The sequence below is a fragment of the Temnothorax americanus genome, unplaced genomic scaffold, assembly GCF_048541705.1.
Source record: "Temnothorax americanus isolate GAGA-0224 unplaced genomic scaffold, ASM4854170v1 Scaffold3, whole genome shotgun sequence".
NCBI classification, from domain to species: domain Eukaryota; kingdom Metazoa; phylum Arthropoda; class Insecta; order Hymenoptera; family Formicidae; genus Temnothorax; species Temnothorax americanus.
Window position 1 is genome coordinate 8875806 of NW_027509442.1, and position 20279 is coordinate 8896084.

Here is a 20279-nt window from a genome sequence, read left to right on the forward strand (position 1 = left end):
CTCATTTTCGCAACTGTATTTTCTCCGATTTTTAAAATCGTAGATGGTAGATAGTTAAAAACTGTTAAAATGTTTTTCGAGATTAAATCTTCAGGCACAGACGAATAAGAAAGTCTTATTGTCCAATTAATTTTATTATTTCGATAATTGTGGTTTCCGCTGTGATAACGTGGTTTCCGCCCTCTCAAGTTTCCGATGCTGCATGTCAGTCTATCTACAGTTGTCGCATTCTGCCTGCGTGGTTTGATTTCCTATTAGCTCATGTCTATTAGCCCGATGATAATGTTTCCGTTATTCGTTTCTGTCGCAGGGCAGTTCCAGTCCGAAAAGAGTTCATATGGAATGGCATCACGTGGGCCGTCGTCGCCGTCGACGCTGCCGATCGCGATAGCGATGGCCGCCGTGATGACAGTCGTGGCTAGTGGTCTCTGCCCGGCGCGATGCCGATGCGACGACGAGAGCCTGCGAGTCTCGTGCGCCTACGCCGGCCTCGAGGTCGTGCCGATCCAGCTGAACCCGGAGATCCGTCACTTGGACCTGTCGAACAATCGTGTGACCAACGTGCACCTCACCTTCGGCTTCTACGGTAATCTGGAGAGCCTCGACCTGAGCTCGAATCTCCTTCACACGTTAGGCTTGGCGAATTTCGGGATGCAGCAAAACCTGATCGCGCTTAACGTCAGCGATAACATGATCCACACTTTGGCGAGGAACGCCCTTGACGGACTGACGTCTTTAAAGGAATTGAATCTGGCCGGCAACAATATCTCGGAGATATCCGAACAGGCGTTCAAGTCCACCAGCGAGCTGGAAGTACTGGATCTGAGCGACAACTCGATCACGAGTCTGTGCGACGAGCTGTTAAAGAACCTGCACAAGATACGGACTCTGATTCTGAACAAGAACTCGCTGTTGGAAGTGCCGACGAGTAATCTGGCTGCGGCGCCGAGCCTCGAGCGCGTAGATCTGTCGGATAACTTGATACTGGGGCTCGACCGCGATTCCTTGCCGTCGTTACCGTCGCTGATCTCACTAAATCTGTCGAACAACGTCATCAGGTACATCGCCGACGTCGCCTTCGATCGTCTGCCGGATCTTCTGTATCTGGACTTATCCGGGAACAATCTGACTTCCGTGCCTACGGCCGCCCTGGCCAGATTGAACGTTCTGACGGGTCTCGTTTTAAGCACGAATCCCCTCGGATCCTTGGAGGCCGTGGCCTTCCGCAACTTGTTCGAGCTGAGGACCCTGGAGCTGAACGACTGCACGATCGGAAACGTAAACGCGCGGGCGTTCGCCGACAACGTGAACCTCGAGCGCGTCTCGATGGACGGCAATCGGGAATTGAGGGAGTTGCCGGCGCGAGTTCTTTACGGAGCTCGGTACCTCAAGTGGGTCTCGCTACGTCGCTGCAGCCTGGCGACCTTGCAGCCGACGCAGTTCCCCGTCGACGGGCTGTCGCATCTGCGAGTCGGCGGCAATCCTCTGGTGTGCAACTGCTCGGTGCACTGGCTGTGGAACGTGATCCGCGCGGAGGAGCGGCGGAACGAGACGCGGCTCGAGTTGGACACCCACGACATCGTCTGCAGCGACGAGGAGTTCGCCGGCAGGGCGCTGATCGCGCTTTCCGAGGGCTCCCTACGGTGTCGCCTAAGCCCTTTGTATCTATCGCTCTCGGCCGCCGGTTGCTTCTTGGCGGCTGCGGTCGTGCTCACTCTGATCGCGCGATTGACCCGCGCGAAGAGGAAGAGACGGTCGTTGGCGTACGCGGCGCCGAGTCGTCCCGAGTTCCTGGTCTACGTCGGTAGGAGCGACAACGGGCTGGACAAGAGCGCCGAGTCGTACAGCCGTCGACTGTTGGCCAGGACCAACGAGGACATCTCGTACGATTCGCCGCGCGGCAAGGTCGCGGCGACGATGACGGCGACGACGACGACGGATTACAGCCCGCAATCGCGCGAGACGAACATCTACGAGACGCCGCGGTACGCGCGGCCCGGGCATCGCGACGCCGTCGAGCCGACGTCGCGGGGCAAGCAACTTTCGGCGGAGGAAGGGGTGTACGCGGTGGCGGACGTGACCGATCTGCGGGACGAGCCGCCGGAAGTGCTGTCGCTTTATCGCGCCCGTAGTCCTCCCACCGCCAGGTCGAACGTTCTACGACGGTTGGACTACGGTTACGATTACGAGTACGATTACGACTACGAGCCAACGGCACCGCCGTCGCCGCCGCCGTCGCCGCCACCGCCGCTATCCGAGAAACCGCACGTTGTCTTTGTATGAGGGGAGTTGAACAGTCGGGGATCTCGTAAAACGTAAGTTTGGTGGGTTCAGTTGCGGCGGTAATCAGCGGAATCCGGGGGATAGTCTAGTCTGTTAGACGGAACCGGACGCCGTCGACCGTCGACTCCGTATCACGGGTCTTTAACTATCCGAAACTGTCGCGGGATTATTGCCTCGGCGTAGCGTCTTGATACTCGAGTGCGACTGAGAACTGGAGTGGCTGCGAGAATAGCGCGAGAAATACGAAAGCTTTACACCACGTTCCGGATCGCTGTTCGACCGTTAAATTTACGCGACGTACGATATCGCTTGACGGAAACGATTCCATCGGTTGTATCCGTGTTAACTTTCGTTATCGGCCATGCCGTCTACGTCTCATAAAAGGACCAACGAACTGCAGGTGCATTTCAGCACGGTTAAACGTTTGAGCAACGGTAATGTTTGTTCGCGACGGCACGGAGAAAGAAAAAAGAGAGAGAGAGGGAGAGAGAGAAAATGGAAAGGAAAAAGAACCGACGTCCCCTGTGTTCCGGACAGTTTGTACCGCGGTAAGACGCGAGAGTGGCGTCGAGATTGCGGCTGGACATTACCTTCCACTTGGCGTTGGAAGAATGATCGATAACATCGCTGTCGTCGTTGTCGTCATCGTCGACGGAAAAGCGGATTATCTGAAATTCTGTTGCTCGAACAAGAACCGGTGGTGCTTTTGGCTCGTAAGAATCCGGTGGGGTCACGGCGCGCGACACGCTGAAATTATCCCCCCAGGACAAACAGAAGCAACCGTGGACGAGTGAAAATGAAATGTCTTCCGAGATAGTTGCGTCGTTGCTAGACAGAGAGAAAGAGAGCGCGAGAGTGTGAGAGAGTGCGAGAAAGAGCGAGAGAGAGAGAGAGAGAGAGAGAGAGAGAGAGAGAGAGAGAGAGAGAGAGAGAGAGAGAGAGAGCCAGGATGCATTCTCACTGAGGGAACAGAATCTGACTCGGAATGTAAATTGTGCGGGAGCGCGAGAGTGCGTTGTACTGGCCGGGTAGTGAGAGAAAAAAAGAAACACGAGAGGGCTCGTATTTATTTTGCGAGAATTGCGAGAGTTTGAAATCCGCTGGCTCAGTGCGAATGCAGTGGCCCGATTTTGCCCGGCGAGCGTTCGTTTTGTTCGGATCCGTTTGAACGAGTAGTGACAAATCAAATCAAAGCTGGCGTCGCGATTAGTCGATGAAAGGTCCTTCTAGAGATTACTAGCTACCTAGAAATTAATACTCTTCGTAAGGTCCGTTCCAGACTCGGGGCTCACAACTAAACTATTGTCAGCTACGTCACAACCACTGTAGGGGTTGATTAATCCCTATTATCTCCCTTCCCCCCCTCTCACCTCCTCCCCGAATACCCAAATATCCGAAATATTCATTTAAGCTCGGACTCGGAGATTCGCATAATCCTATCCGTATAAGTATTTGAGTATCCGGATCCAAATATCTTCACTCGAGTATTTTTACACTTATACACATCAATTTCCACCAATATTCGGATAATAAATAAACGGCGGATATGAATAATTAAATTTCGATATAGCGCTGACTATATATATAAAACTGACTCAGACATTTATAATTCTTATAATTATAAATGACCGATCGCTATTAGATATCTGATCTTTCATTCCCGTATTCAAATCTAGCAAATCATCCGGATACTCGGGCGCTCACAGTTTGCAAATTCGAGAGCGCCATTAATAAAAGAGCGATGTGTTGTTTGCTGAAAAAAATTACGTTAACACGTTCCTCCACACGAGACACGCTTAAGGGAACAAATTACGTTATAAGTCGCGAATCCGACTTCTTTCCCTCTTTTGCGACCGACAGAGGGAGGGATCCCTCGTTCGTACGAAGTATTGGGAGCTTTTCAGCAAGCGACACAAGTCGACACAGATGTCGTTTGGTCTTTGTTACTCATTGCCAAAAAATAAAGATAGAACGACGTTTGCGTCGGCTTGTGTCACTTGCTGGAAAGCTCCCATTGTAAATTGAAGCAATAATAGTTACGACCTTTACTCTGTAAGCACATTACACACCGAATATATTTAGGGATAACTACAAAGGACACATTTATACGAACCATAAGCAAATACATACGAAAAATATAAATATAAAAAATATATATAATATATATATTTATTTATTAATTTATGATGTTAAGTTTGGAAAAGAAAGATGTTACGTTTTGAATACGAAAATATACTCAATGCAGTACGAATAAAGTGCGTACGTTTCCGTTATAGGAATCATCGTGCAGGCTTGTACTTGCGATTCGCCGTAGCGATTCCGTCTTGCGCACCGATAAAGGTACGTGTGCACTCATCCGGTGCGTACGTCCCCGGACGACGACAGAAATCGTTACGCGAATCCACGCGATTACGAACCTGAGAACCTGAGAACCTATTTGTGTATATGTGTTTTTCTTTCTTTCTTTTTTTAATTTGCGCACGCCTCCAAACGCACGTCGCGTCCAAGGGACCTAACGGAATATGCAAAACTTCCTAATTGGATCCGCTTGTAAGGTAACTTCGTGAGTAGTAGTGGTAATAGTAGTAGTAGTAGTTTGCAGCACCCGGAGATTAAGTCTCGTTACTAAATCGCATTTTCCTACTATTGGTCGAGGGAGCTCGAACTTTCACAATGACAGAATTAAAGGGAGAGGAAGAGAGAGGGAGAGAGATTAAACGCGAGAGATAGACGCTTTTTTGAAATTGTCAACGTTCTCGTTTGGCGAGTCTCGTAACGAATAGAGAAGGTGGATAAACTTTAAATTGAAGCGTAAAAAAAAGGGTGTATCGAGACAATATTTTCCTAATCTCGTGCGTCACGACGTATTCTTCTGTACGATTAACTTTTCAAAAATAAATGAGCAGATTATTATCGTCATAATGACGGGGGGGGGGCGTTATATGCGTATCGATCTGGCAATGGGGCATCAATAACGGAACAGGGTGGAATTAATTTCGTAGCTGTTGTAATAACGTCATAAATTTAGGTGTTATAAATTTTGAGAAAGATCCCCAATGGAAAGTATTAGAAAAACATTTCGTTGTTTGCGTGAAGTGAAGGTTACTCTCCTCGTAGATCGTGGAAAGTCAATTTTCTTGAGATAGGTACGCAACTACGCAGTAACGCAGTCTCTAACGAGACCGCGTCGAGAGATTCTCGCTCGATATGCGGGTGGTATCATAACAAATGTATGGAAACCGCCGTTCTCTCTTCCCGTTCGAAACGTTCACAGTTTTCCCAGATAGTCGGCAATCCCCGTCGATTCACATCAACGTTCATTCGCGCCGAACGGCGACCGGGCGGCCGTTAAAAAAAATGATGTTACTCAGCTGCGCGGAAAAAGAAAAAAGAAGAGAAAGAAAGAAAGGGGGAAAAACCGACGAAACTATATTTACGAGGACCGTGAAAGCGTTTAGCTTTAATGCGATTAGAACGAAACATTCAGGGCTCATGTTCTCGTGTGCGGGCTCCGCTCGTAAGCCTTCCTTCGTTCTGGGACGCTTGGCGCTCTGAAAAATTCATTGCACCCCGAAGCGAGAATTTCGGTAAAAGAGGAAGAAAAAGAGGGAGAGAGGCTTGAATGAAAATCCTGTTAACGTGCTTCCCGTGTGCGGTCCACTGACCTAGCGAGCTGCATCACCAGCCTTCCCGCTTTCGGCGCGCGGCCGTCGAAACGGGTCGGTCGTCCGTCTCTCACTAATGTAAGTCTCGAAGTTCCGACGCGGAATGTGCGCAATCGATCGTCGTAGTTTAACTCGGCGACCGACTCTACTTCTTTGATTATGCGAAGAGTTTTACGACGGACTTGAGTAGAGAAAATGAAAGGGAGAAAGACAGATGGGCAGAGAGAGAGAGAGAGAGAGAGAGAGAGAGAGAGGGAGAAGGGGGGAGAGGGGAGAGAAGGGAAAGTCAGTAAATTGTGAACCTTCGGCTTTATTGGAATTTTAAGACAGATGATATCGATTTCAAACATCGTGAAAGCGCGCGTGTTGAGATATAATCTATGGATTTCGTCTCTTCTCGTTACATTTCTGTAAAAGTGTAATTATACCCTTAAATATTTAAATACGTTTTATATTTCTGAATTAACGAGAAATTTTTTTTATTATTTTTACGCTTACAAAATTAACTTCTAATATTGGTTGTCAGTGAAAATAATTTACGTATTGTGATTACAAAATTCACTTTGTATATTATTAGATGTCGGTGAAAATAATTTGATGCATATTACAATTTGCATCTTCAATGATTAATAAATCGTGTTGGATGAATATCGGATTAATTTTTAAAATAATTTTTAACGGAAATAATCAGGAAGATTAAAATTCTAATTGAACGTATAAGTCGCGTCCCTTTGTTTCTTTGTCACTTGAACATTAAGGAACAGGGATGGGGAAGGGAATTAAATCCGATCCAATTTACAACTTTGATTACCGACATTAGGTGTTCACCTCTAACCATTTCTCTATCTTATACCTGTTCTCTCTTTTTCTCTCTCTCTCTCATCTCTCTCTCTCTCTCTCTCTCTCTCTCTCTCTCTCTCTCTGCCATTCAAATTGCGCGATTAAGCTTAAATCGTGAGCAAGTATCCACAATACATCTGTGCCGCTCGGGCTGCGACTAAGACCCTTTCCATCGGCCCATCTCCATTTACATTTGTTTCGTACAGAAATCCCAAGACTTCACTTCATCACTATTATAAACCACGGTCTCTAAGTAATCACCGTAGATAAAACTTTTTTAAAAAAAGGTAAAAAAAGGCGCCAAGTACACGTATAGTAGTGTATATGTTGTTACCTAAAAAAAAAAAGAAAGTGGTAGTATTATACCTCGAAAAAACCTAAGTAACAAGTGTTAGATCTTTATATCTCGAAAAATCTCGAAAAAATCTAAGCAGTAGTATCTTTATTTCCGAAAAATTATAACCCAAGTGATACACGTCACAAAATTATGTTACCTTATCAAAAAGAAGAGTCGCGCTTCAAGTGATCTATTACAGTTACAAAAAAGAAATGATATCTCTTTAAGTTAGAGCGCCAATTACAGAGAGAACATGTATATTGCCTCAAAAAATAATTGTTGCACTACATTGAAAAATCTTTACATTGTGTCAATTAGAAAAGAATGTATAATAACAATTTTATAAGATTAAAAAATTTTATTTAAATTTAACAAGGGAATACAAGATATTTAAATACAAAGTTATTTACATGTGTATTTTTTAATGGCCACAAAGAATTACAGAGGTAACAGTACAAAATAAAAATATTTTATTAAAATACATAAATTTTTCTTGTAAAAAAACTTGGCGCTGCTAGACCTTTTAAATAAATAAAAACAACAATAAATAAAAATAATTCAGAGAAGAATACAATGGGAGTAATATTAAATGATTATCAGCGTGGATGTGGGAGTGAGTGATATGGGTGTGCGTGACTACGCGGACGGCGGATAATGCGGCTTATAATTAAGTATAGAATAAGTTTATTTATTTATTTAAAATTTCAAGGTCTAGCAGCGCCAAGTTTTTTTACAAGAAAAATTTATGTATTTTAATAAAATATTTTTATTTTGTACTGTTACCTCTGTAATTCTTTGCGGCCATTAAAAAATACACATGTAAATAACTTTGTATTTAAATATCTTGTATTCCCTTGTTAAATTTAAATAAAATTTTTTAATCTTATAAAATTGTTATTATACATTCTTTTCTAATTGACACAATGTAAAGATTTTTCAATGTAGTGCAACAATTATTTTTTGAGGCAATATACATGTTCTCTCTGTAATTGGCGCTCTAACTTAAAGAGATATCATTTCTTTTTTGTAATTGTAATAGATCACTTGAAGCGCGACTCTTCTTTTTGATAAGGTAACATAATTTTGTGACGTGTATCACTTGGGTTATAATTTTTCGGAAATAAAGATACTACTGCTTAGATTTTTTCGAGATTTTTCGAGATATAAAGATCTAACACTTGTTACTTAGGTTTTTTCGAGGTATAATACTACCACTTTCTTTTTTTTTTTAGGTAACAACATATACACTACTATACGTGTACTTGGCGCCTTTTTTTACCTTTTTTTAAAAAAGGTAATTTTGTGCGGATATCACGCCTTTTTGTAGTATATTACGCATTGTATAAACAGTATGTACAGGATAAAGCTATTTGGAGGTATAATACTACCACTTTGTTTTTTTCGAGGTAACAACATAACAGGGTAACAACATAATACATATACACTATTATGCGTGTACTTGGCGCTCATTTTACCTTTTTTTTAAAAAGGTAATTTTGTACGGATATCACGCCTTTTTGTAGTGTTACGCAACTTAATCTTATAAACAATATATCTTATAATTTCATAAACCGTATATAATACAAGGTATGAAGCTAAAAGTGTTACGAACTATTATTTCTAAAGAAAACAACAATTTAATATTTTGCTCAGTTTTTTAAAAATAATAATCTGTAACCCTTTTAGTTGTACACCTTGTATATATTTTCAATTTCAACATAAAACATAATCGCAATAAAGCATGATTAATGTTAATAAGTCGTTAACTGTAAAATTCTTTATTTATTTTTATTTGCGTGTCTTACTGAATGTTGTTCGCCACTGTATATGTACCGATATCTTCAGGTATCGATATTTTTGATAATTATTTTTACGTCAGACATAATTTTAATTCATCCAATTTTTATTATGTCTAAACATAATTTTTGTCCAATTTTTATTATGTCTAGACATAATTTTAATTCAGCGATTTTTATTATGTCATGACATAATTTTAATTCTGCCGCTAGGGAAATTTTAAGTCGATTTTTATGAATCAAGCTTGAATTCAATGTTTAGGTGTCCCAGGTTGCCGATGACGAGGTCCACATAGCGCGCTCTATAGTTTTCGGTGTCCAGGTGTATTAATACCTTGAATTTGATGGCCACGTGTTCCAAGTTGCCAATGACGAGGTCCACATAGTGCGCTTCGTAGTTTTCGGTGTCTACATGTATTAATACCTCGAATTCGATATCTACGTGTCCTACATTGGGTGCGTTAAGCCGATACTTTGCTAGCCTAGCAATCGTGAGCAGTCGCTCGTTTTCGCTCGTTTCCTCTTTTTTGACTTACTGGATTAAAAAGAGAAGAAACGAGCAAAAACGAGCAACTGCTCACGATTGCTAGGCTAGCGGAGTATCGGCTGAACGCACCCATTCAGATTTAAAGTTATTAATACACCTAGACACCAAAAACTATGAAGCGCATTATGTGGACCTCGTCATCAGCAACCTAAAACACCTAGACATCAATTTCAAGGTATTAATACACGTAGACACCGAAAACTACGGAGCGCAATATGTGGACCTTGTCATCGGCAACCTGGGACACGTAGACATCAAATTCAACGTACGATTACACCTGGACACCGGAAACTATGAAGCGCACTATCTGGATCCCGTCATCGGCAACCTGGAATACGTGGACATCGAATTCAAAATATTAATACACGTAGACACCGAAAACTACGGAGCGCACTATGTGGATCTTGTCATCGGCAACCTGGGACACGTGAACATCAAATTCGAGGTATTATTACACCTAGACACCGAAAACTACGGAGCGCGATACCTGGACCTCGTCATCGGCAACCTGGGACACGTAGACACCGAAAACTACGGAGCGCACTATGTGGACCTCGTCATCGGCAACCTGGGACACCTAGACATCGAATTCAACGTACGATTACATCTGGACACCGAAAACTATGAAGCGCAGTATCTGGGAGCCGTGATCAGCAACCTGGAACTCGTGGACATCGAATTCAAGATATTAATACACGTAGACACCAAAAACTACGGAGCGCACTATGTGGACCTCGTCATCGGCAACCTGGGACACGTAGACATCGAATTCAACGTATTATTACACCTGGACACCGAAATCTATGAAGCGCATTATCTGGATCCCGTCATCGGCAACCTGAGACACGTGGACATCGAATTCAAGATATTAATACACGTAGACACCAAAAACTACGGAGCGCACTGTGTGGACCTCGTCATCGGCAACCTGGGACACGTAGACATCGAATTCAACGTATTATTACACCTGGACACCGAAAACTATGAAGCGCATTATCTGGATCCCGTCATCGGCAACCTGGAACACGTGGACATCGAATTCAAGATATTAATACACGTGGACACCAAAAACTACGGAGCGCACTATGTGGACCTCGTCATCGGCAACCTGGGACACGTAGACATCGAATTCAACGTATTATTACACCTGGACACCGAAATCTATGAAGCGCATTATCTGGATCCCGTCATCGGCAACCTGAGACACGTGGACATCGAATTCAAGATATTAATACACGTAGACACCAAAAACTACGGAGCGCACTGTGTGGACCTCGTCATCGGCAACCTGGGACACGTAGACATCGAATTCAACGTATTATTACACCTGGACACCGAAATCTATGAAGCGCATTATCTGGATCCCGTCATCGGCAACCTGAGACACGTGGACATCGAATTCAAGATATTAATACACGTAGACACCAAAAACTACGGAGCGCACTGTGTGGACCTCGTCATCGGCAACCTGGGACACGTAGACATCGAATTCAACGTATTATTACACCTGGACACCGAAAACTATGAAGCGCACTGTGTGGACCTCGTCATCGGCAACCTGGGACACGTGGACATCGAATTCAAGGTATTAATACACGTAGACACCGAAAACTACGGAGCGCACTATGTGGACCTCGTCATCGGCAACCTGGGACACCTAGACATCGAATTCAACGTACGATTACACCTGGACACCGAAAACTATGAAGCGCATTATCTGGATCCCGTCATCGGCAACCTGGAACACGTGGACATCGAATTCAAGATATTAATACACGTGGACATCAAAAACTACGGAGCGCACTATGTGGACCTCGTCATCGGCAACCTGGGACACGTAGACATCGAATTCAACGTATTATTACACCTGGACACCGAAATCTATGAAGCGCATTATCTGGATCCCGTCATCGGCAACCTGGGACACGTGGACATCGAATTCAAGATATTAATACACGTAGACACCAAAAACTACGGAGCGCACTATGTGGACCTCGTCATCGGCAACCTGGGACACGTAGACATCGAATTCAACGTATTATTACACCTGGACACCGAAAACTATAAAGCGCACTATCTGGACCTTGTCATCGGCAACCTGGGATACATAGACATCAAATTCAAGCTTGATTCATAAGAATCGACTTAAAAATTCCCTAGCGGCACTTTCTGCCAAGCATAGAGAACCTACTTTTCCGTTGACTCAATATTTATTTTATATATATACCTAATTTTTACTTAAATAGAAATCTTCCTCCTGACCGATAAGTTTATCGACCTAATTTTGAAATACGCGCGCGATGTCGAAACTGGCGATACCTGCGCCGCCAGCGTCGAAAAAGTGAAAGTGACGTTTCTCTGATAGATCGCAGCGTTAGGAGGAGTATCTTAAAAATAAATTTTCACATTTGGACTTTGCGTCGCAATATCTCCGCTCGTAAGGCACGTAGCGGAATATTATGAGAGAAACCCCCCCCTAATTGGACCCCAAGCTATCGATCAAGCCTACTTAGAACTTGATCCGTTCACTCGTTATCGAGATCTCAACATCTCGGGTACTCGCAACCCGTCGCGTCGCGTAAAAGAGTCACGGTCGGTCTCGCTCCGCGTGTACTTGGCGCGAGACACTACCGTGTCTCTTGATCTCAACTCCTCCGGACGAACCGGGGGGCTAGATTTTCCGGGCGTGTTACAGCAATGAAGATAACGTCGGAAATATGAGATCCGAGAACTCCGAGGCGCACGAGTAATTATATATGAGCCTATATAGTAATTATATATGAACCTTTATTGGTCTAACGCGCGGCTCGTGTAACACACACGTGACTGTGTTCAAGCGTTATTTTTAACACCTCGCCCCCGCGCGCTGTTCACGCCTTTAATCACATCCAGCGCCTGTTCGCGTTTATTCATCTTCTGACTGTCTGACATATAGAGGTAATTCGAGAATTCGAGGATTGGAGAAGACCACCCCTCGAGAGTGTTAGCTCGAAATATTCGATCCGAAAGTATTTGCCTACCCTCTCTCTCTCTCTCTCTCTCTCTCTCTCTCTCTCTCTTTCTCTTTTGCTCGGTTAGCCAAGTGGCACTTCGCCTGACTCGTTAGTCATGGTAGTTAGTCATGCTACGTGCATCTCGTCTCGAGGACGACCAAGAGGAAGACGAGGGAGGCGGAGAGAGAGAGAGAGAGAGAGAGGCGCTTCATTCCGAGAGGGGTTGGCGGGACCGTAGCCACCCTAAAGAGAGATAAAGGCCTCGCGATCCGTCCTTCCTCGTTCTTCCTCCACTTCCTCTTCTCAGCCGCGAGTGTCCCTCCATTTCTCCCCCTCGAAACCGCACTTCGGAGATTCGATGCGTTTGAGGCGTGCCACTGGCTGCACGGCGGCTATTTTTGTATGTATACATACAGCCCGTGTAACATGTTGGCGTCAGAACGGTCGAAAAACACTTTTTTCCCCCTCGCTCCGTAGGAAATATCTCTCTCGAGTTTATTCCCGTGTAAATTAAAGAAGGGTAACAGGTGTACCAGCTTGTTAAGATATTAACGAGACGCTCCTAACGTGCCGGCAGATAAATCACCGTACTCGCAGTACGCATTCAACGTTGTAACGACCTTATTATTATCACCTTCGTGATTTATATAGAAGTAAGCCTGTGCGCGGAAAAGTTGCCCGCTAAAGTAAAAAAAAGCATCCGAATCGTTTCGACGCCGATAAATCACGACGTACTCTCACGTGCGTGAACGTCCATATACGAGTCCTTATACTTGTTCTCCTCGTGCGTGTGTGCGTGCGTGCGCGTGTGGTATGCGTGTGCGTCTCACGGCGCCGCGCGCCGGTTTCATAACGGCAATACGATCGTTCCCGAAATATTCCCTCCTCGGCGACTCGAACTCGCGGAACTCGGGTCGTTCCCGCACTAGGAATAAAGGAGATTAGATGAGCCGCTACAATAAAGATAAGCCGACGAGAAATATCTCGCACGAGGACACGCTCGTCTGCGTTATAAGACCGGCATGTGATTCGTGTTGCTCGTATGTGTCGTCCTTATCCCCTGTCTTCGCCCTCGTCCGAACGTTTCCCCCCTGTGTTGTCCGGCTGCCTTGCGTTCTTTCAAGCTTGAAAAAAAAAGAAGACCAAAGTATCATTTTCTCGTCGCGTGGATGTAATGCAATGTACCTTTTCACCACTTTGCTTCGTGCACCCTCGGTATCTCCGTAGCAAATCTGAACGACTCGCGTTCTTGGCGGAACGTTGATCGACCTGCCGATCGGAGAAACGAAGAAAATCGGGAGAAAAGAATTTTCTTTGTATTATAATTTATTTTATGTGTTAAAAAATATCTGGAGTTGGAATAATTCAATATAATGTCTTACGCAAGACAGCGTGCGCTTTGCTTTTTTTTTTAAATAAATAATATATATAACATATGCAATAATTTAAATAAAAGAAAAAAATCATTTCTTTTGATGTTGAATCAAACGATACATTTGTAACTTTTTATATTGTCGATATACAATATATTTATATTAAAACTAGCTTTTCGTTCTGTCGTTTTCATACATTCACTTTCGTACTTTCATCTCTTTTGTATAAATTTTGAGATTAAAAAATTCCATTTATGGCATCGTATAATGACGAATTTATACAAGCTCCATAATTGCACGCGTGTTATTTCGTTTATCGCGGAAAGCTCGATCCTATAATTAAAATAACGAACGTTTTCACGTAATTCATTCTATTTTTGCTTGAATTCTTTAATGCTGTTTACCAACGCATAACGAGGAGCATGGTTCATTTTGGGAATAGGTTTCGCTCAGCAAGGATTCTCGTTTACCGCTAAGGGTGAATTTGGAGACGATGAATATTTTCTACAATCTTGATTACGAGAGAAGCATGTAATTGTTGACAAACTTGTTGGACGCACGGAGCGACGGTACATTGTACATTGCATGTGTTTCACCGCACTTTTTAGTAACGTAGTCATACTTAGACCCACCCTCCCGATAAAGAGATCGACTCGTGTATAGCTATACCAAGAAAGTGTCGTCATAGTTCTTACTGTAATCTAGTCTAGACACTTTGGACTTCTACGTTTAACACGCTTCTCGCTTGAAAAATTCTTCTGACCTTTCTAAGGATGAGCTACGGATTTATACTTACGAAAATGCGTACGCGCGTACACAGGATGTTCCTAAATCTGCGGCTACGCTCCACGCAGCGAGATCCTTTGACCGATTTAAAATCGATATTTTCCTTGATAAAAATATCGAGAAGCATCAACAGAGTTTCTGTATTGTATCGCGAACGATTAAAAATTAAAGCGACTTCTCGAGCTAAAAACTTCGCAGTCGATAGTATAAGTAGGTATACGTGTTAAAATCTCACGCTCCAGTACATTTCAAGTGAACTTTACTTAAACGAAACTTTAATTAAAAGTTACGCTAACGTAGCAAGTTGTTTAATATTGAACGTTGAAAAATTATATGCGCAAATAATGTTTAATATAATTTTTATTGGGAAAAAAATCGACTCGAGATTAATCAAAGAGTCTCTCGGTGGAGCGCGAACGCAAAATTGGGAACAATTCTCCTGTGTGTACAACATATACAAATCTACGTATACATATATATATATGTGTATATATATATATATATATATATATATATATATATATATATATGTATGCACACGTGTACTCTCGGATGTTCGTGTCTGATTTTTGCGTGAACACGAAATACTTAAAGTAATATTTTAAGTAATTACGTATATACAAAATTTCGTACATTGCTAAGAAAAAAATGTTCAAAACGTTTAATAAAATTATATTCAGTAAAAAAAACGTGCCAATTGTCTATACATATATATGCAACAAAGGCTTATAGTTTCAAATAGTGATTTATTGTTGTACTAATGCGATATATTGCTTGTCTTATTTAGATATACTTTCATACCCTCCCCCTTTCCTTCTTATAGTTTATAGTTTTCTTGCACAATCCTTGTGGTCTGTGTGTTAGTCAAGATGTATGTAACTTCCCCCCTTTCGTTTAACTCCATGCAAGATTGAGCAACTATTGCAGCATCTATATATTAGATGTGCCTACATATATAGTGACAAAAAAGGGTGAGTTATTTTTCATAATAAATAAATACGAATATTTCCAAGTCTTATCTTACACTTTTTTTACTTGAGATATTTTACTTTTCGCCCTAAGAAAGCATTTCCCATCTGGAATGTACAAAGTAAACATATATAAGAATCAAGGGAAAGAAATTTTTGCTTCACTAAATAAATAAAGATGTATGATTATATCGTACGATACAAATAGATTTATTTTAAGGATATAAAATTCTATTTAAAAATACCACGCTCCGCGGACCATAAATTTCAGCAACCCCACTCCCGTAGGAATGCGCAAGAAAGTCTCTGAAGTATGAGCTTAGTTCCGTCTTGATTTAAGTAACAGATGGTTTTTAATAACCCATCAAAATGCACGTGTGACAACGTGAGCGCCCTTTGCACGCAAAAAATAACGATTGATGGTTAAACATTATTTTAGACATCGCATTTGATGAATAAATGAAATTATCTGAATACTGCTATAGTGTACCTCCAAATTAAACTTTTATAAAATTACGAAATAATGACCATATCTAAATCAATTTATAATTTTATAGCATATAAACACAGAACTTTTTAGTATCTTATTGTATTTATATACAAGATTAATCATAATTAGCTTAATAAGTAGGAGTAAATTATTTATAAATTGGGAATTAATGTTTGTCTAAAATTCTAAATTACATAAATATTTATCAGTTATAAAATTTCTTACAATCTCTTTACCTCTGAAATAATACTGCTTTCTTTGGAGAGTACTGGATCTCTCCCTGCAAGTATAAAACAAAATAAAAAAAACATTACAATTTTATTCAATTAAAATTGTTGACACGTAATACAATTTGAGCCATTTATATATCGCGTTCTTATACTGTGATATTTTAAATTTATACACAGTTTTCATAATGCTCAACAATCTATTTTCTCGTGTAAAAACTTTACATACATTGAGTATGATAAAACTTTCATAAAAGTATCGTGATTTGACAAATATACAGATATAACAATTTTTATATCTGTTTATTTTCACATTTTTATATGTATCGGATAGAAGTGTCACAGATAAAGTTCAAAGTCTACTCTAGCAGCACTATAAAATTGATTCTGCTGTCCGGTTCTTCTAACCCAGGCACCCTTTTTGAAATATCCCTCTTTTGCCCAGGCATGCATTTGCTGACTAGTATGAGGCCCGTGTACATCTGCATTTTCATCTTGCGACCATTTCAGATCCCACGTTACGTTTTCCTCCAGAGACGTAGTTTCTTTCGCATTGCTTGCTTCCGCTGTTTTTCCTACGGTATGTATATATGCATAATGTACACGTACCCAATATATAACAAAAATTTCTATGCAAAAGAAAAAAGTAATTCATACCACTATCGCCGTCGTCCAATTTCGCCTTTTCCTTTTCATCAAAATCATCAGCATACATATCTAGCTCTGCTTCTTGTTTCGAAGGGTGTGCATGTTTATCTGCTTGTTCAATCTACGAAATATAATTTCTTATAACAAAAATAATATATACCATGTATAAATATTATATATAATAGTTTTTTACCTTCTTTTTTATTTGTTCGTAACTTTCTTGATATATGTCCATATTACCAGTGCGCGTTAATAATTCATTTGCCAGTTCTGTTAACTTTGTTATGTTAACAGAATTTGGATCTTCTTCTTCTCCCTGCGTTTTACATTCCTTTTTCTTTTTCCATCTTTCAGCTGTGGTCAATTTCTTTTTCCCTTTACCTGAATTGGGACAACCGGTATTTACTTGCGATAATTTCAATACATGCTCTATTAGTAATTGTGTTTACCAAGTCTGCATAATGTTTTTGAAACGGTTTCACCGGGTTTAAGATACTCTAAAATTTGTTTATACAACGGAATAGGATCGAACATAATATCTCCTTCATCGTCACTATCGCTATCTCCCAAACCAGGACTTTCGCTCGACTTGGTACTCTTTTTCACATTAGTAGAACCAGGTTTGATCTAGAAAAATAAATAGTATTATTTTTTAAACACTCGGAATTTATTACGTAATAAAAAAAAGGTGAATATTTTGTTTTACAAGTTTGGAGTATAACAATCCTTGGAAGTACAAAATTTCTACAAAGGGATAATTCTATATTTTTACATATGTGGATCAGTTAATTCTCAGGAACAAATTTTACGTTATATTCACTTATTTTACTGACCTGGACCCAGTCAATATTGTCCAACCAATTGTCCCTTATCTGCTTCTCTTTTTTCCAAAGGTAATGACCATCTTTATCAAAGTGACCTTCTTCCAGTTCCTCTTTCATATTAAATGCCGTAAAACCTACGTTTGTTTCTGGTGCCGAGGGTCCATCTTCTGTACCTGCTATACAAATATAATTAAGCTATTCTATATTAATTATATCAAATACTGTACAAAATAAGAATTTGACAACAATAAAAGTGATAACGATAAACATATTGATTTATCTGCATAACGTTACACATCCAAATCTAGATACCTTCAAGTTCATCTTCATTCATAATGTTATAGGTATCCTCGTTTACTTCGTCATCATCTTCGTCAGAGTCCAGCGAGTTCTTAAGTGGTTGCTTATTAGATATATCTTCCATTTCATCAAACTTGCGTTTTGACATGGTTTCTGTATATGAGTGAACTTTTTACCAAGGACAAAAATCTGCGTTAATAAAAATATGCGTCATTAGAAGTTTTATTTGCGACATAAATCAAGTAATCGTCACGTATTTTAAGATCTAGATACAACACATATTCTAGTCATATATTCCAAGATACAAAGATGTTTTTAAAATATCTATACAATGCTTAAATATTACATACGTTTCCCAGAAGCAGCGAGGCGACGTGTCTCGCTGTACAGAAAATTCCTGTGTACAAATTTCAATAGGTGCTCAAGTTTAAGGGGGTTAGTTTACCTCAGTTTACAGGTTATGTCTATTTGCGACGTAAATTCCAAACGTCCGTTATTCCGCCCGTTCCAAGGACTTCGCACATCAGAAAGCTCGTTTATAAACGTTTTATTACTTATTTTAATTATGACGCTTTTGACATTTATCATGAGTAAAAGTGTATCACTCGGAGCAACAATCGGACTTTCATTTTGCCCATTCTATATCCCTAATCCCTACTCACGATTGTTTTTTCTCTACGTTCGCCCGCCACTTCACGATTCCCACGTGACCGCGCATGTGCTGAAAGACATGAGAATTTAAAATTTAAAGCTCACAAGATGGTGGAAGAAATGTGAGTCAAGGCGCAGCGTGATGCCACCGACCAATAGAAAGCTGTCACCCAGGTCAGCCATTACTGCCGGGAAACCAGCCAATATTCAAAATAATGGCTGCGTTCAGCCGAAACTCCGCTAGCCTAGCAATCGTGAGCAGGGGTGGTGTTACGACCGTCTGGTTATGATAGATAATCGCGGAAAATGGAGGAAGACGTCGATATTTATGCGGATAAGATGATATAAATGACCTCAGGAAACAGTATGAATTTTTAGAATTTTATAAACCGTAATATCGACAAACGTTTCTGTTTCTAACGTTATCAAAATGTTTACAGGTTGGACGATGTAACCTTTAGAAGGAGCAACAGGAGTGAAGCTTCAGGTTCTTCTACTTATAGATTACCGCGTCAACATACTGCGAAGTATGAAAATGTTCCCTCGACGCATTCACAAGAAAGTGAAACTGAATCGCATGAAATTCAATTCCATCACGACGACTATAAAAGTAGGAAGCCACAGACTGATATGTTAACCGGATACCTACATTGTTTGGGGAAAAGATTACAAAAAAGACTTCTGGAGAATGAAGAGAAGGAGAAAAAGCAAAAGGCAATATTAAAGCTTGGCGTGGAAGTTAAATCAGCAGATATTCCTGAAAACAACGTTGTGGAAAACGATAAGGAGATTGGATCTTAATTCGGTACAAACGACAACAATAATGAATCTAATATCGAACGATGTTCTCGAATTCAGGAAGCGTAAACTTGACTTTTTATGCGATTATATACATATATCATGTAAGCTTGTATAGAATTATAAAACAGTTTTTTTATTGTTATATAACTTTATCTAACGTTAAAAAGTTCTTTATACCTTCATATTAAAATACATATCGTACTTGTTAAATATCTATTTGTTACTATTTATCTCTGTCTGTATCTTGAAGAAAGTATGCAAATTTTAGAATTCATACTTAGATATCAAGTAAAACACGAGTAATAGACTCGTTAGTTTGAAAATATAATAATTTATTACAAAATAATCTTGTTGCAGAACCCCCGATAGAGAATCATACAAAAAGAAAAGGACGAATGAAGAGGATGATACGCGCAGACATGAGCGTTTAAAAAACTACGACCGAAGAAACCGATCACAATTACCTTACACGGTATGCCGTAACAGACAATTCTGCGCAATACGAGAACAAAGATGGTCTCGTAAAATTCGAAAATCGGCCGAATGCAGGACATTCTTTTAAAAAGGAAGAAGTTCCATTTTGTACTGGACGTAGAGCCTCTTCCGAGTATCGAGACACGAAACAGGATCGAAGTTGTACAAATGGATGGAGAAAAGTGACTCGAAAAATAATTCAACAAAGGATCACGACAGTTCCAATGTCAAGAACGATCTTGTTGATAGTTTTAAGATATTCTCGGACGTCAAATT

General features: G+C 41.0%; 2 protein-coding genes and 1 long non-coding RNA gene across 11 annotated transcripts in view; 2 read left to right on the forward strand and 1 right to left on the reverse strand.

The window, feature by feature from the left end:
* Positions 1–6349, forward strand: part of LOC143900022 (uncharacterized) — a 23875-nt gene extending 17526 nt beyond the window's left edge. For 3 of the 4 annotated variants that reach the window (XM_077410932.1, XM_077410930.1, XM_077410929.1), the window contains exon 2: positions 311–6349. In XM_077410932.1, the coding sequence (XP_077267058.1) occupies positions 343–2283 (1941 nt within the window). In that variant the 5' untranslated portion in view covers positions 311–342 and the 3' untranslated portion in view covers positions 2284–6349. The remainder of the gene's footprint in view (positions 1–310) is intronic. The other variant, XM_077410931.1, reaches the window with a different exon arrangement.
* Positions 6350–15200: 8851 nt separating this feature from the next.
* Positions 15201–18724, reverse strand: Holn1 (CD2 antigen cytoplasmic tail-binding protein 2 homolog holn1). 5 transcript variants are annotated; one of them, XM_077411849.1, is made up of 8 exons: positions 18523–18722; positions 18428–18459; positions 18090–18266; positions 17787–17953; positions 17403–17580; positions 17147–17334; positions 16963–17074; positions 15201–16880 (listed from the first exon to the last, which is right to left on the reverse strand). In XM_077411849.1, the coding sequence occupies exons 3-8, from the start codon at positions 18223–18225 to the stop codon at positions 16645–16647; spliced, it is 1017 nt and encodes a 338-aa protein (XP_077267975.1). In that variant the 5' UTR covers positions 18226–18266; positions 18428–18459; positions 18523–18722; the 3' UTR covers positions 15201–16644. The 5 variants fall into 5 exon arrangements, with proteins under 5 accessions (XP_077267975.1, XP_077267976.1, XP_077267974.1 ...); XM_077411850.1 differs by having other exon boundaries at positions 17787–17950; positions 18428–18724; XM_077411848.1 differs by lacking the exon at positions 18428–18459.
* A 150-nt stretch (positions 18725–18874) lies between these two features.
* Positions 18875–20185, forward strand: LOC143900467 (uncharacterized). 2 transcript variants are annotated; one of them, XR_013257790.1, is made up of 3 exons: positions 18875–19092; positions 19169–19630; positions 19887–20185. It is a non-coding gene; the product is annotated as an uncharacterized LOC143900467 (long non-coding RNA). The 2 variants fall into 2 exon arrangements; XR_013257789.1 differs by having other exon boundaries at positions 18875–19630.
* The last annotated feature ends 94 nt before the right edge of the window (positions 20186–20279 follow it).

Excerpts from the sequence above, each read along its gene's own strand:
- Holn1 (XM_077411848.1), bottom strand. The coding sequence starts at position 18,225 with ATGTCAAAACGCAAGTTTGATGAAATGGAAGATATATCTAATAAGCAA. Across the intron at positions 17,335-17,402 it reads AAAAACATTATGCAGACTTG|GTAAAGGGAAAAAGAAATTG; the intron begins GTAAACACAATT and ends GTCCCAATTCAG. Across the intron at positions 16,881-16,962 it reads ATTGGACGACGGCGATAGTG|GAAAAACAGCGGAAGCAAGC; the intron begins GTATGAATTACT and ends TACATACCGTAG.